At 44.7% G+C, this 16816-nt stretch overlaps 1 protein-coding gene across 2 annotated transcripts; it reads left to right on the top strand.

The window, feature by feature from the left end:
• The first annotated feature begins 1431 nt into the window (after positions 1–1431).
• Positions 1432–16360, top strand: SFPQ (splicing factor proline and glutamine rich). 2 transcript variants are annotated; one of them, XM_030964413.1, is made up of 12 exons: positions 1432–2172; positions 2565–2753; positions 2848–3149; positions 3259–3354; positions 4647–4843; positions 5118–5202; positions 5494–5611; positions 5830–5878; positions 5959–6080; positions 15009–15053; positions 15350–15424; positions 16282–16360. In XM_030964413.1, exons 1-10 carry the CDS (start codon positions 1549–1551, stop codon positions 15027–15029), a joined length of 1803 nt encoding a protein of 600 aa, XP_030820273.1. In that variant the 5' UTR covers positions 1432–1548; the 3' UTR covers positions 15030–15053; positions 15350–15424; positions 16282–16360. The 2 variants fall into 2 exon arrangements, with proteins under 2 accessions (XP_030820273.1, XP_030820272.1); XM_030964412.1 differs by lacking the exons at positions 15009–15053; positions 15350–15424; positions 16282–16360 and adding an exon at positions 8696–10016.
• Positions 16361–16816: the final 456 nt, after the last annotated feature.

The raw sequence follows: 16816 nt of genomic DNA, 5'->3' as shown, positions 1-16816 counted from the left end.
TTGCTCTCCTATAGGGAAAAGCTGGGAGAATTTGGATTGTTCAACTGGCAGAAAAGACTTTGGGAAGATCTAATTCTTTCCAGTACCAGAAGGAGCTTACAGGAAAGATGGAGAGAGACAATTTACAAGGGAAAAGGGGAATGGCTTCCCATTGCCAGAGGGCAGGGATGGATGGGATTTTGGGAAGAAATTGGTCTCTGTGAGGGTGGGGAGACCCTGGCACAGGGTGCCCAGAGAAGCTGTGGCTGCCCCTGGATCCCTGGAAGTGTCCAAGGCCAGGTTGGATGGGGCTTGGAGCAACTTGAGATGTCCCTGCCATGGCAGAGGTGGAACTGGATGGGCTTTAAGGTCCCTTCCAACCCAAACTACTCTGTGATTCCATGATTCAATGAAGAATGAAACTGACTTTTGACTTCCCCAGGGTATCAGAAATACTCATGCAACTGATGATGTTTTACCACAGCACTGCCACAGTTCAGGTCTGTGAAATTAACATGGGACTTTCCCTTGGGTTTCACACGGGGTTTGATTTTTTAAATTTCAGACCTGAAACTGAATGTGAAACATTCCTGGGAGCTTGAGAGGGGGATGGACGGAAACACTGCTGAAGGGAAGGTATAAAAATGGCACTGCTGAAAGCAGGGACACTAGAGAGCTGGAATGTGCTTTTGGCCTGTTTTCTGTAATGGAACATGGGATGTCGGGACTGTAACCACCACGGTCTTGGTACAGCTGTTTTATTTTTCATCTCAGAATGCACCGTGGACATTTTGGGGAGCTGGCATCACTTTTTGTTTGCACCAAGCTCTGTCCTGCTCTCCTGGGGCGCCTGGAAAGTAACTGCGGATCGCTGTTCCCAAATCAGAGCTCTTTTAGGTGCTTCCCTGCCCGACTTTTCACACAAAACACTGAACGTGATTCCCTGTGCTGGCGCCGGGGTTCCTCTACCACCCTTGAATGCATAAATCGGATATTTTCTATCTCAAATTGGGTTTCAAAGCAGAAGCGAAGGCTCCGGCCGGGCTGAAGCAGCGAACTGTAATTGAAAATACGTTTATTTGACATTTTTCCAGCCGCAGGCAGGGTTGAGTGCGCCCTGAGGCGCCGCGCAGCCAGACCCGGGCGAGGCCTCCACCTGACTGACAGCCGAGCCAGCCAATCACGAGCCGCGCTCCCACCGTGACTGCGCCTCCCGCCGCTCAAACTGCCCAATCAGCACGCGGGGGGTTAACGGACAGGCCCGTGCCAACGTCGGCGGTCAAACGCGCCAATGGACAGAGGGCAGGCTCGTTACCAATGAGATCAAAGAGTTAGCGGAGTTGCGACACGCTATTGGTCACTTTCCTTGTCAGTCACCGCTGCCGGTGCCGGTGGTTGGCTGCTGGGGAGGAGGGGGGCTTCCGGGGGCGGGCATACTATATTAGGGACGGACAAAGGCGGCGGCGAGGCCGTCCAGCTCACCGCCATTTTGCGCAGCGGGCGCTGAGCAGTAGCAGCCGCCGCGGCCGGAGCTCTCTTCTCATCTCCGCCTCCTCCCTCCGCTACACCATGTCGCGGGATCGCTTCCGTAGCCGTGGCGGCGGTGGCGGCGGCTTTCACCGGCGTGGCGGCGGTGGAGGACGCGGCGGTCCCAACCACGATTTCCGCTCGCCGCCGCCCGGCATGGGCATGGGACAGAACCGCGGTCCCATGGCGGGCGGCCCGCAAGGCCCGGGCGGTCCGCCGGGAGGAGGCCCGAAGCCCGAACCGCCGAAGCCGCCCACGTCCACCTCTGCTCCGCCTTCTTCATCCTCCTCAGCCTCCGCCACCACGGCGGGACCCACCGGCAGCCAGGCGGGAGCGCCTCCATCCTCTGCGCTTCCCGCGGGGCAGCAGCCACAGCAGCAGCCGCCAGTTTCGGCTCCTTCCTCGTCGCCTTCCGGTGCACAGCCGCAATCCAAGCCCAGCCCCAGCCCCACACCGGCCGGCGGCCCTAAGAAAGGACAAGGACAGTCTCCCGGCGGCGGCCCCAAGGGGCCGGGCGGCCCGCAGCAGGGGCCCCACAAGGGCGGCCCGGGGCACCGCGGCGGGCCGGGCGGGGAGCCGCGGGGCCGCGGGCAGCAGCACCAGGGCCAGCAGAGCCTCGGGTCACAGCAGGGCTCAGGAGATCGGAGCGAGAAGCTGTCGGACGAGGTGAGTCACGGCCCCCCCACACTTCCCTCAGGCACAAGATGGCGGCGGCTCCGCGCGCCCTCGCCGCCATCTTGAGGGGAGGAGCGGGGAAGAGGCGGCGGCGCCTCAGCGGGATGCGAGCGGTCCTCGGTGTCGGGGCGGCCCCGGGGGCTGCGGTTTGCGTTCCGTCGCCTTGCCCGGGGCTGCGGTTTGGGTTCCCTCGCGGTGCCCCCGGCGGTGCCGGCGCTGCGGTTTGGGTCTCTTCGCGGTGCCACGGGGCTGCGGTTTGGATCCCCTCGTAGTGCCCGGGCGGTCCCGGGGTTGCGGTTTGGTTTCTCCGGGGGTCCTCAGGGCTCCCCGTAATTCTGTGTGTAGCACTCAGTGGTAGCTCGAACTGGTCTGATTCTTTGTAGGGGTTTAAAGCGAACCTCTCTCTGCTGAGGCGACCCGGGGAGAAGACGTACACACAGCGATGCCGGTTGTTTGTTGGGAATTTGCCTGCTGATATCACAGATGAAGACTTTAAAAGACTGTTTGCCAAATACGGGGAGCCGGGAGAGGTTTTTATCAACAAGGGGAAAGGCTTTGGATTCATTAAATTGGTAGGCATTCATGTTATGTGTTCATCCGTTTCGTTCTCGCGGTGTGGTGATGTACAACTTAGTTTTCTAAGGCTGGGTTTTGCACTTCCCCCAGGAATCTAGAGCTCTTGCAGAAATCGCAAAGGCAGAGTTGGACGATACCCCCATGAGGGGCCGGCAGCTCCGCGTTCGCTTTGCCACCCACGCCGCTGCCCTGTCGGTGCGGAACCTCTCACCCTACGTGTCCAACGAGTTGCTCGAGGAGGCTTTTTCCCAGTTCGGTCCGGTGGAAAGAGCTGTTGTGATTGTAGATGATCGAGGTAGATCAACAGGAAAAGGCATTGTTGAGTTTGCATCAAAGCCAGCTGCAAGGAAAGCGTTTGAACGGTGTACTGAGGGGGTGTTTTTGTTGACAACGTAAGTACTTTGTCAGGATGTTTTAGTTTTAAGCTGAATAAAGATTGTAGGAGTCTAGTTTTTCAGAATAAGGGCTTTTAGAGGAGTAAAACGAGTATTTTCTGTTCAGCACTCCCAGGCCAGTTATTGTGGAACCATTGGAACAACTGGATGATGAAGATGGTCTTCCAGAAAAGCTTGCTCAGAAGAATCCGATGTATCAAAAGTAGGCACTGTCTTTTGATATAAAGAGAGTATTAGTGATGTTTTAAGTGGTATTGTCCCTGGCACTGAGGAATGTGGAAAATTTTTCAGAAACGGGCTTTAGATTTTTGGTTGTGTTGCCAGTTCTTGGGGGGTTTTTTTGTTTGTTCATAGTTTAAAGTAACAATGATTTGTTTAGTGTATTCACTAAGTGTTACACAAGCAGTTTTCTACATTGTAGTACAAAGTAATAGCAGCTTGGCACATGGTTTTGGTATATGTAGAAACTTGAAAAATCAGACTTGAACTGTTTCATGCTATTGTTAAAAGCTGTCATCTCCCTTAAGGCATGTCTCGGGTTGATGATCCCATGGGGAACTTAAAATTTTACATTCATGGTTTGAAATGAGAAACAAAAGTAAAACTTTAACTCATTCCCTGATTTGTATAAATTTGTTGCATGTGGATTTGCCTTACCAGCTGACTACTGGCTTAAAGGAACAAAGAGTCTAGAGAAGTATTCAAGAGTCAAATCTTTACTGAAACAGCAGTTTTGTGTTAGAATCTCTGTATTAAACCTGTTGTAGGAATTTTATATTTTCCCAGATCTCAAAAGGGAGTGCAGGGGGGGAGATCCAGTCAATCTTGCTTGGCTTAGAAAGAGCTCAAAATTCCTTGCTTTGATCAAAAATTGTAAGTGGTTTAGAGGCAGCTTTGAGAACAATGTGGATTAATACAGTGTTCCTAGCATTGAAATAATTCATACTGGTAATGCATGGAAGGCTTTTGAACTTGGTAGTTTTGTTCCATAAATTACTGAATTTTAAATTGGAGTTTATTTATATGACAAAACAGCCTGTTGGCCCTCAGGCGCTTTTATAACTATTTACCTGAAAGTGAAGGCTGTTATTTGCCTTTGACACAGAGTGCTTTGGCACTGGAAAACTCCACCTTGATTGTGCCTGCTTGGGCAAAGGCCTGTCTTTTTTGAAGATTTTCCACCTGCAATTGTCGGCAGTGAAATGTCTAAAGACAATTAAGAAGGAGGCAAACAAGCAGTAGCACTCTGAAGATTTGCTTGGATGTGATAGTGCAGGAGTCTCCACATATGCTGTGATAAATATTTGTGTTCATTGCTGTTGTCTAAGTGTGTAAGATGCAGCACTTCCATCAGAGCCACTTCTCTCTCCTGTGGTTGTCAGGTGTTCTTGTTGTGTCCTTGATGTTCCATGATAATTCAGTTATTTTGGTCGTGATCTTGTATTGACCTTGAGTTTCCAGGATTGCCCACTCTAAGTATCTTCCTTTCTGCAGGGAAAGAGAGACTCCTCCCCGTTTTGCTCAGCCTGGCAGTTTTGAATTTGAGTATTCTCAAAGGTGGAAATCTTTAGATGAAATGGAAAAGCAGCAGAGAGAGCAAGTGGCAAAAAACATGAAAGATGCCAAGGACAAACTTGAAAGTGAGATGGAAGATGCTTATCATGAGCATCAGGCAAACCTCCTGCGTCAAGGTAACGGGATCTGCATTTTTTCTGTCTTTTTGCTTTAAATGCTGGCTTAAGTATATCACTTTTTAATGGTTTAGTGAGGAAATTCATGCTTCTGACTATGAACTTGAGAATTTCGGAGTTAAAGAGGAACTGGTAGTTTTTTGAAATTTCAGTGGTGTTTTGGTAAGAACAGTGACACTGGCATGTACTTCTCTGCCACAGTGCAGATGTAATTCAGATGTAGTTAAAATGGGACATTGTGTGGAAAAGCTGCTCACGGGCTTCATTCCTGCAGACCTCATGAGGCGCCAGGAGGAGCTGAGGCGTATGGAAGAACTTCATAATCAGGAAATGCAGAAACGCAAGGAAATTCAGCTGAGGTTAGTTTGGCTTTCATGGGATTTTATTAAAAATTAGATTTACCTTTTTCTTTTTTCAATTACTTACATATGAAAGTTTTTATTTTTCAAGAAACACCATTGCTGCTTCAGTTTGTGTTTGCGAAATTGAACTCCTGTGTAAGTTTCTCCTTAAATATTTTGGCATCATAGAGTATGTTTTTGTTCAGAAATGTAATCTTTCAGTGCCTTTATATTGCTGGAGCAGTTGATGTTAGTGTGTGGTCAGTGTGCTCCACTGCTGGGATTTAACATCTGCTTTGTGGTGACCAGGCAGGAGGAGGAGCGCCGCCGGCGGGAGGAGGAGATGATGATCCGTCAGCGGGAGATGGAAGAGCAGATGAGAAGACAGAGGGAAGAGAATTATAGTAGAATGGGTTACATGGATCCAGTAAGTGACATGGTGGTGGGTTTGGATCACGTTACCATACTCAGGAGTTTTGTAGATGTATTTTCAAGATGACTGTGGTTTGCTTCCTTTGGGTTGGTGATTGCACTGTGTTTATGTATGGGCAGTGGCAGTAGTTGGCTGTACATGTGCTTTGTCTCCTGAAAAGTTTGGAATTTGGTGGTTGATTATCCAAGTTAAAAGTTGTTTCTTCTATGCAGAGGGAGCGAGACATGAGAATGGGTGGTGCTGCCACAATGAACATGGGAGGTAAAGAACCTTTTAAGTAATTACTTTGTGTGGCTAACTTAGAAATTGCCAAAATATGATTATATATTTCTCTCTCTTAGATCCTTATGCTTCAGCAGCCCAGAAATTTCCACCTCTGGGAGGTGGTGGCGGCATAGGTTATGAAGCTAATCCAGGAGTTGGCCAAGCAGCCATGAGTGGTTCTATGATGGGAAGTGACATGGTAACGTATCCTGTGGTGGCTTTAGCTTAGCACAAGGGAGTTGTTGTGGTTGGGAATGAGTTCTCCAGTGTTCGGATGGTTGTGGAAATGTCACTGTTAACTGCTGACTCTCTTGTCAGGTGTTTAACACAGGACAACGTGGCAGTGTGTAGCACTAGAGTAGTTGATAACCTTTATGGTAGCTTACACACTCAGAAATTGTTTTTAAGTGGATTCAAATGTGCTCTTAAGCATATTTGCAATTAACTGACTTTATTGGACTTTGGAAATTCTGCGTCACTGTTAGGCTTGGAAGGATTTTTTATAAATTCTAGAGAATCTGACAAATTTCATCAAAATACTTAATGTGGTAGTTTTTCAGTAATTTCATGTTCTGTATTGATGGACAAGAGAGATTTTTTTGTTCTTCTTCCCAATGTGTAACACTGTTTTGGCCCTTCCAAGCCTAGGTAGGCTGGATGCATGTTGGTCTCGATGTGCTGTTCAGTCCAAAATCTGCGCTCAGGTCTGTTCCAGCAGCAGATAAACTTAAATTATCAATGGTAAACAGCATATCCCTTAGTCTGTGCTGATGTTGCTGTAGAAGAGCAGAAGTGCTGGTTTTTAGCTTCAGGCATGTTCCAGCTATCCTGGACTGTAGCCATTTGTGGTTCCTGTCTCCCAAAGGAATGATAACCTGGTCTGTTTTCCTGTGTTGGGCATGGCACAAAGGTAGAGCCTGTTAAAACTACAGCATATCTCCTGTTCCGAGGTATGTTTCCAAACTCTACTAATTTCTGGCACACTACATGTGTGGCTGGTCTTGGAGCCTGTTTGGTGTTCCTGCACTGAAGCACCTCGGATGCAGATGACAGAAGTGTTTAATGGGCAGGATGGGAATTTGTTGGCTTAGGTGGCGATACCATTGTGTTTTCACCCTCCCGAAGGGGTGTACACCTGCAGCACAAGCTGAACTAATTGATTTTTGGGTGGGTTTAGGCCTCTGGCTTAATGAGCTGAGCTACCATAGTAGCTTGTCAGATACCTTCTGTTTTATCTTTTTGGGGAATATATCTTTGGAATGGTAACTTCCCAGAGCATCACTGATTCAGTAGACAGTGCTGTTGGCCTTAAGGTACCTCAATAACCTACTGATACATGAGCAGTTCCTGAGCTTCCTGTGAGCAGTTAGGCAGTGTGTGGTGGATACTATGTACATTTTTCTCCTGAAAACCATGGTAACAGGCGCATGTTGAACTTGTGTAATCCCTGAAATGTGATCTGGTCAAAAGATGTGACAGTGAGGTGGATTAACTGCCTGGAGTTTCTTAGGTTGGGGATCTCTGCCGCACAATGCGGTCACAGTTCCTGGGCTGATACCTTTAAACAGAGCTGGAGATGAGCTGAAGCTGCCATGAACTAGGCAGAAATAACCTAAGTAATATTTGTGAAACTCCTTTCTTGGAAGGATTGATGCTGACTTTCAGAAGTCAGGAGCTCTGAAGTGTGCAATTTCAGTTGCAGATACTTTTTGTAACAAACCACCTACCATTGTTCTGTGACTCGGTAGTGGGAACCTTGGTTGAAATGAAAATTTAAAGCTCTCTTTGACCTCATAGTGTGTAACTTCTGTAGGTTGAATGCTGATCACACCCAGTAATACAGTAACTGAACAAAGTACATGCAACTAGAGGTACTAGTAAATAGACCTGAAGTCTCTGCTTTATTGCAGAGTAACTTAGCTGTTACACCTTGGTGTGAAACCTTTTCAATTGCTGTGAAGCTGTGAATTTTCCAAGAGCTTGTGGTGAAAGTGGGGTGGGAAGGGAGATACTGCCTGGATGCACACAACTCTCTGTGCATAGCTCTAACTGGAAACACTGAGTGCTTGGAACACGTTTTGCATCTGATGCAGCACCAGCAGCTCCGGAGTACGTTGGGTTTGAACAAGTGCCAGTCTTTGCTCGAGCAGTTGCGTTGGTTAGGTAAAGCACTGGTCAGTAGCTTTTTTCACATTTTTTTTTTCTTCTTGCAATGCAGTAGTGCTCACAATGAGTTTTGGTACTGCCAAAGGCCTCTGCAGTTTAGTCAGCAGACCGTAGTCTTAACCCCATCTTGAAAAGCACATGGTCTCTAGACAGCACATGCCAGTCCTGGTGAGTAGGCATTCTGTTACATTTGATGAATGTCAGCTCCTGCTTCAGCCAACTGGAGCTGCATTCTCTCATTAGGCTTATTTGGAAATGACAGTGATGTAATCTGAGCTTTTACTGCACTAAAGGTGAGAAGTTCACAAGCTATTTGCATTAACTTGGTTGAAAATTTTGCTAGAGCTCATTTGGAAAAGTTGTTAATTCACATCTGCACTAATGCTTACATTTCTAGCACTGCAGGGAGGATCTGTTCTTTGTAACAGATGTATGAGAATGCATCAAGTGGGAACATACCTCAAGGCATGTATTACAATAAACTAATTTTTAAATTACCCTTTTTTCCTTTCTATGTTCCCGGTACCTGTGGATCGGCTCAATGGTGATTGTATCGACGAACCTTGACTACGGAACCTTCTAAAAATATATACTTAACACACATGGACATCAACTACTTATAATGAACTGTTAATTCTGTTCCAATAGCGTCCTGAACGCTTTGGGCAGGGAGGTGCGGGGCCCGTGGGTGGCCAGGGTCCTAGAGGAATGGGGCCTGGAACACCAGCAGGATATGGTAGAGGGAGAGAAGAATATGAAGCCCCAAACAAAAAGCCCCGATTTTAGATGTGACCTGTAGTTTCATTCCAGTTTGTTTTTGTCTGTCTTGTTTAGACACCGACTTCTTAATTCTTGCATTTTAGTAAGAAAGCTACGTTTTTATGGATGTTAGAAACTTACTGACCTAATATTTGTAAGTGGTCTGTTTGGGCGAGTACAATTTAATTATGTAATGCAGTGTTTCAAAATCAAATTTAGCTGTTTTTTTGATGTATAACGTCCCTAACTTGATGGCAGTGTACCTTGTGCCACTGAATTCCCAAAGTGTACCAACCTCTTTTTTACTGTGCTTAAAATAAATAGAAAACTAAATGTAGTAACTCTTCTTGCCAGTCGTGGTTAAACAAATGAGGCCAAATACCACACCTGCCACAGTAACCTGAGAGCCTCGAGCTGAGGTCGGACCTAGACCAGGGTGTGGAACTAAAGTGAAGAGTGAGATCTCTTCCCACAGTGCCTCTCTAGCCAAAGATTGGGTTAAATTGTAGCTGAACTTTGCAGTAGGTGCAGATTTTTTGAGCAGTAATTGTGCTGCAACAAGGAAGCAAATGGAAATCTTACAAATGCTGTAAGATACATTATTTAAAGCTTCACTGCAAGCAGTGCAGTAATGAATTCCATATTTTAGCTATGGGTGGTGGGATGGTAGCGCTTACCACCCTGGCAGTTACTGCTTGGAATCTTTCAAAGACTTTAAGCAGAAGAGTAGCAATGGTTATTTTAAAACAAATTCATAGAATGCCTTGTATTGGCTGACTTCCTCACTAAAGGATTGTTAATGTGATATTTATATGCTCTTAAGCTGTCTTGAGATTACAGGATCTGGCCTTGCTCCATATTGTACACCTGCCTGAAATTGCTTGGCAAAAAGACCAGAAGTGTTACTCGAGTGATTAAGGTTAATTTGCTTATGTCCTCATGCTAACAGTGGACTAATTTGCCTAGTTCAGAATACAATCATTTGTATTATGGGGACTGCAGGAACTATTCTTAAATTGTGTAGCTGGTGGGCAAATCCTAAAATCCTGTATGTAAAATACAGCAATCAGCTTGCTTGCATGATGGTTATCGCTTTTTTATTATTGATGTTTGAAGATAATGCTTCAAAAGTAGTATCTGAATCTGGAGTTTTAAGAGTTACTACTACACAGTGCAAATAAACTCCCTTTAAGGTTCTTTTTGTAGAAGATCTGATGAATTCGTTAGTTTGCTGTTCATTTTATTAAGCCCCAGAAGAATTTGAAAGCATTCTGGACTCATTGGTAAGGTAGTTGCTTTGCTTGTTATTACAATGTACCAGGTAAACTGGGAACTTGACTTCCCAGTGTCAAATACCTCAGTGTTAATGCAGGATACATCAACCTGCTTGGCACAAAGTAGGTAAACTTAGCTTGGCTGTACCTTCACATGATCCCCAACCACTGGAGTTCTGTGAATAGCTTTAATCTTCCCAATATCCTTCCATTCCTTATGCTGAGCATTGGCTAATTCTAAATTTTCTGCTAAATTTTCCCTGTGGTTAAAACCTTAAGTTTCAGATTGCAGGGTTTTAGGGTACAGATATCTGATCCCTCTTGAAGTGCTGTTACCCCTTAAATGACAGAATAGCAAGTTGGGAAATGCTGATACAGGTAACACTGATGTGGAACACGAAGCTCACTAAAGAGTGATTCAGCTTGTTTGGTGAATGCTTTCTGTTTACCCAGAAAAGTTTGGGGGTTGATAACATGCTACAACAATGAATTGTTCTTGAGGAGGAAATTCCACATTGGCAGTTCCTAAACTGCAGACCAAGTATTTGGAAGTTACTTGTATTGGGTAGTTTACAAATGAGCAGTATGGATGCAATTTGCATTATTGAAGTGGTTTTAAACAATATCTTTTCTGGAGGGTGTTCATGGGACACCCTCAAAAGGTGAAGGTGTCCGAGGTGGGGAATTCTGAACATGAACATTAAATTAATTTTTTCAGTTTATTTTTCAGATTACATGTCATTCTTTATTAAAAGAGATGCTGGTGCATATCCTAAAGTATGTTCTTTTATAGTTCTGTAACTTGGAAGAGTGAAGGATGCTGCTGTCTTTGTACCTTACAGAGCTTTTCTTTGGGTACCCCTGTTTTGTACGTAAGCTACTGTTGCTAGGTATTAAAATAGCTGAGCTGCAAAACCATGATTAGTAAATATATTTGAAAGATTTGGCAGTTTTCAAAAGATCTGAAAGTTTGCTTGAATCTGGCTTTGTTGTAGCTACATAAGCAGAATTTCTAAAACAAGTTCTGCTTTGAGTTGCATGTACTAAACAGGCATATGATGAACTAGCCAACTTCTTTTCAAGACCTTTTAAAGATGGTGTCTTAAAAGCTGGCAAACATGTCAACTTTAAAATCTGATAAAAGTTACTAAATGTGGGAGGCGAGAAAGTGACATTCCTTTGATCTGTTCCTGTGAGGTTTTGGACTTCTTTCATAAACTCAGATTTATATAATTGAATCTTCTAAAATCATTCAGAAAAGTGCTTTGCTGGTCAGACCTGTTTTTGGATGGTCTGGATAACATAACATTTTTGTACTGGACTTGGAGGACATTGGCTGTTGCAATTTAGCTTGTTTTATTAAAATTGAACCCATTTTGACACTCAGAGCTCTAAAAACTGCAGCAAGTAGAAACTGGTATCGTTACACATATGTCTTCACACTTTCTCAGAAATGAATACAGAATAATCTTACCTTCTGGTGTAGATACACTAATCATTTATACAGCTGATGAGAAATTGAAAATGCTTTTGAGATTTTGTGGTATTTTTGTGGTAGACAAATTCTTGGCTTCTCCTTGGCAACCATTTACTGTGGCAGCAAGTTCTTGCTGGAGTTTGAGACTGCAATTTACACTTTAAACTAGTGGCCTGCTACATAACTGCACTTAGCCAGCATTTCTGCAGTTCATAACTGTGAGGAACGTAGTACCACAAATGGCAATGGACATTAGGACCCGGATGTAGTATTCCTGCTTGCTCCAAGATTCTCATTGCCGACTGCGTCCAGGTAGGTAACAAGCAATATAATATAACTTGGTGACTTTCTATGTAATCTTATACTGTGGGTATTCTGACATCACACTTCTGACTGTGGAATTACAGTGCAGCACTCCATACCTGTATGCTGAGCTTGCATCAAAGCTGTGTGGTTTTCGGTTTGAAGCTTTTGTCTCGTTCAGAGACAAGAAATAACTTACTGTGGTTCTTAGATGAGCATTTCCAGACCCGATTCCTCTGTACTTACAACTTGGCTTGGGTGGATTTTTCTTAGTTCCGATGTAACGAAGATATTCTTAAACGAGCACTGTGGGGAAGAGGGAATGTGATCTTAAACTCAGCTGAGTAGTTGACAAGGTGCTCTCAGTGCCTGGAAAAGAACACGTTTAAACTTTCTGTAGTGCTGAAGTGGCCCATCTGCAGCTCATCCATGTGTAGAGTCTTGGCTTGGTGGGAATGTTTTAGTAACCACTGCTCTTGCCTCGTGTGTGCTATGTGAGAGTCACCTCAAGCTACTGGTGCAAGCAGTTCTGAGACTGATCCAGAATATTTTTGAGGACATAAATGAGTGCTTGATTGAATATCCCTGTGAGTTTCATAGAACTTATTGGACATTGCAGTAGTCTTTATTTTAAACTTTGATTGACAAGCCTGATATATTCCTCTGCTTTAATTGACAGTGATGAGATTCTGTACTTCTGCCTTGTAGAGTCATCTTGATAGTGCAATGTACAATTTCATTTTTCATCAGTCTTGGGATGTAATTCTAAACTCTTCATTACTAAAACTCCTGACTACAGTGTTCCAGGATTAACATGCTTACGTTGCTAGACATCCAGACATGCTGATCTCCAGCTCTTTTGCATTAGCTCTTGAACCTGAATTTCAAGGTCCCTTGTTCCAGCAAATGATCTGGCTCTTGTCTGATACTCAGTTTATTTCACAGGTGTCGTGATGTGTTTTCCCTTGTTCTGCAAAGTTCTGCTTTGCATACTTGTTTCTGGTATTATTGTCACTTCTGGACCCTTCTTTGTTACCTTCCAGGCAGGACTCTTGCTGGTGAACAGGGATCTGCTGAACAACCTTGCCCTGTGCTGTAGCCACCTTTCCATGTTCCACTGAACCCTTGAAGTAGCAGTTGCACCATGAGTTAATGACAACAGGTCTTTGGTTACACCACAGTGAGTGTAGCCCATGCCAGCTGGTCACACAGTGACACCTTGTCACAAAGTCAGTTTGGCTTTTCATGATGGTTTACCTTTACCTGTGACTTGAATCCATTTTGTGATGGCTTATCCTTACCTGGGATTGGGATCCAGTAGCAAACCTGCTGGCAGCCACTGTGCTGTCAGGTAGCAAAACTGAATTAGTGATCTTAAACCATTGCTCTAGATCTGACTTAAGTTTTTCCATTGTGCTCTGGATACTTGACCTGCAGAAATGTCATGGAGGGGTTATTGGCACATCTGCCTCATTCTACGTACTTGAACTAAGCAGGTTTTTGACACTCTTGGAGCAAGCAATTTGTGATTGAAACCATGGGGCTCAAACCAGCTCTGGCTGCAGTAATGAAACTTGGTGTGGTAGCAAACTTAGTCATGTCTGCTCTAAGTCAGTCTGTAACAAGTGGGTACAAGAAATGACATTCAAGTGCTTGCATTGTGTTTCATCTTGGTTTTATCTGTGTGTGAAATACACTTTTTCTCAAAAGCTTACCTGAAGCTCAGAAGTGTGGTGTCAGAATACATCTGCGTACTGCTAGGCCCTCTGAGCAGAGCCTGGTGCTGGCAGGAGAGCACAGCACAGCGTGGATGGGGCTTTATTGTAACATTAAGCATACAAAGTGTTGATTTGCTTGCAGTTCTCCCCATAGCTAAACACTGAGGCCTGTGAGTAGTTTTAGGACTGGAGCAGTAATGGGGTTGCATGTCTCTGTTAATCATTGCCAGCTGCAGTGACATGATCAGGAAGGCCAGTGTTCTGTTCCATTATGTTCAATGAGGCTGAGCATGTTGGGAAGGATGCATCCAAGTATGCTGCTCTGGGGAATCACTTGGCTTCTTCCACTACCAGCAAGTTTTGGAATCAGCTAATTAGCTTCAGATTTTTTCACTCTCCATACCAGCTAGTGGGGCTGTTAAATAGCTGCTGCCTGGAAAAGGAAAAAAGGGAGGATTGGCCTTCTCCCACCTGTGTCATTGCTGCTAGGTAATGATTGACACGTTAGGACTTGGCTGTGCAATCCCGCAGTGGTCTGTGAACACCCCATCTCTATAAATGTTGCTTCTGAACACCAGTACTGAAGAGCTAACTGGGGAGGGCTGGGAGGAGTGTGGCTAGCAGGGAATTTGCAGTGTTCAAAGGATGCACAAAGATATAATATCCCTTATGCATGGTGTTTGTTGCTATGGCAGAGAGAACAAAACGTGCATAGCTCTCCTGCTCCCAAGGGCTGTGAGGAAACCCAGGTGGGTGGTGGGTTGGAGACTAAAGCCTGAAGTTGTCCCTGCCTGGTCAGATCATGCTGTGCCCATGGTGGGATCTGCCTCCCAACTGGAGCTGTGCAGAGCCTTGCACCACATCCCCAGCTCTCACCATTGCAGGCTGCCCTCAGCTATAGTAAAGGGAGGCCTTGAGGAGGGAAGAACCTTGCTGAGGATAAAAGCAGTGACAGTGCCAACCTCTAGTGTCTGCCTTTGGCTTCTGAAGCACTTGTTCTACTGTAGAACACGAGAGCTCCAAGAGGCCAGGACCACTGCAGTCCCTGAGGAAGGGGAAGAGAGAGGGCATTGCTACAGCAGTCAAATAGGGTCATAGAGTTGGAGTAGCTGATGAAATTAAAGCCTTCACATAAGGGATAGTATACCTCTGGCTGCAATCAAACCTCAGTGTGCTCAGACTGGGGTTCTGGTTTGTGCTCAGGGTGCAGTTCTTCAGGCAACTGCCTGCATATTCCTTCAGCTCTTGATGAGTGTTTAGGCTAGCCTATTTCTGCCCCTTATTCTTCCACGTAATAGTTTGGAATAATTGATAAATTCCCCCTCATAACTAATCAGTCCATGTATGTTAAAACCTTATTTTTAAGTTAGTTTTGAAATGGTCACAATTTGCTGTGTATGACTCTAATAACTTCAGTTGTTATCCTTTAGGTGAAGATGAAAGCTGAGTGACACTGCAGTGCTCATCCATTGGAAGTAAGTATTGCTTTTTTGTCCTGGATGGATGAAATAATAAAGGTTTTTTGGACACTTGGTGTTCAGTCACTGAGTACCTTTAAATTGGGGAATACTGAGAAGTTGGGACAAATGGATACATTAAATGTGTAGGGTGGAACACAGTCCCTGCTGTCACACTGTGGGCTTGAGCACCCTGACTCCACCTGGGCTTGATATCTTGACAGCAGCAGCTAAAAATACCTTTCTAGACGTGGGTTTGTACAAAAGATTTCAAAATCACTTGGGGGTGTAATAACTTGGGAATGTTTTTCCAGTTGAGGAGTTGAACATGAGCACATCCAGCACGGTGCCCAGTGGTGTGTGGAGGGACCAAGGGAACAGGTGGACAAGTAAGTAGTTGTTGTCCTTATACTGCTGTGAGGGCTTGGTAGCCCATCATCCTCTGGGTTGTGTAATTCCTGCCTGAAACGTGTGGTTTATCTCAGTTTTATATGAAGTTTCTGCATCTTGCTTTTGTAGAGCCGAAATGTAACCGTTGTCTGAGGCTTTTCAGCCCTGCAGCAGCAAATAAATTCTGTCCTTTGTGTGCAGCAGGTGGTCAAACAAGAAATGACCATTCCTGCACTCAGGCTGCAGTTGGTGATTGTCAGCATGGGAAAAGGAGAATAGAGCAGCTGCTTCTCAGATGTTAATTCAACTAAACCTTGTTAAAAAGCTATTTGCTGAAACACTTTAACAATGAGTTAAAAAAATAACCTGGTGTATAAATCAGCATGTATAGGAGTGAAGCAAATAGCAGTTCAGGGAAATAAACCAACTTGCAGAGCTGGAATTAATGACATTTTCCCTCTAATTTGCCACTAAACTACAAAGGGAAACTTCAGATATTTAAAATCTTGTTTGAGGAGCAACATGCTGAGTACCTTAACTCGGGAGTCACAGGTGAGTAACAATAGACCTGTAAGGTGTGAAGCCAGTGGGATTCAATGGGTGAATTCCTGTTGAATCCTCTGTGGTTTGTCACTGCTGCTCCTTGCTGTGGGGTAGGAAAACACACAAAGCCATATCTGGTCTTGAAAATACATGAATTGTGTTCATTTAATCTAAAATCTGATGTGAATACTTGAGAATATTTGGCAGGCACATGGCCTGTGATTCTGAATGGTGATTCCATGTCATGTAGTTTCTGCTGTTGTTTTCTATCTTTCTTTCACAATCTTCCTAATTGTGTGCTTTGCCCTTGCAGAAAAAGAAGTCTGAGTGCAATGAAGAGGAACCAGGAACATGCAGCTCTTAAAAATAAAATATTTATATATTTTTATAAATTACTTCTGTTTTATTCCTGAGGGTATTCAGTGAATAAGCAGTCTATCAGTGTGGAGTGGTATGGCTGAGTCTGAGAAATGCAAATTTCTGGAAAATTCACTTATTCCTTACTCCCATTTTGTGTGTTGCATAGTTTGTATTGCAGAATTCCACGTTTACCTGTGCCTGGTTGGTTTTAAATAGCTTTCTTGGTGATGACTGTAGTAATTAAGCCTGAGATGCCAAGAGTTAGAGTTCTGTAGAAGCCAGAGCAGTGCTGGGTTTAGCTGTTGCAGCACAAATTGCAGTGGTTCACATTGCTTCACTTGGTGCTTTGGCAGCTGCACTGTGCACATAACACTGTGGTTCATGCTGTCATTGATTAAATACAACCCTTTGTTTAAATATCAGGTTGTTTAATATGTTGAAATACGCCAGTGGTTGCTCTGCTCATTGTAGCAGGGTTTTCTCCTGCA

This window comes from Camarhynchus parvulus, chromosome 23 (assembly GCF_901933205.1).
Source record: "Camarhynchus parvulus chromosome 23, STF_HiC, whole genome shotgun sequence".
Taxonomy (NCBI): Eukaryota; Metazoa; Chordata; class Aves; order Passeriformes; family Thraupidae; genus Camarhynchus; species Camarhynchus parvulus.
This window is presented reverse-complemented; position numbering and strand designations above follow the sequence as displayed.

Coding starts and splice junctions, on each gene's coding strand:
- SFPQ (XM_030964412.1), top strand. CDS start 1,549: ATGTCGCGGGATCGCTTCCGTAGCCGTGGCGGCGGTGGCGGCGGCTTT. Junction 2,754..2,847: donor GCTTTGGATTCATTAAATTG/GTAGGCATTCAT, acceptor CACTTCCCCCAG/GAATCTAGAGCTCTTGCAGA. Junction 5,879..5,958: donor TGCCACAATGAACATGGGAG/GTAAAGAACCTT, acceptor TCTCTCTCTTAG/ATCCTTATGCTTCAGCAGCC.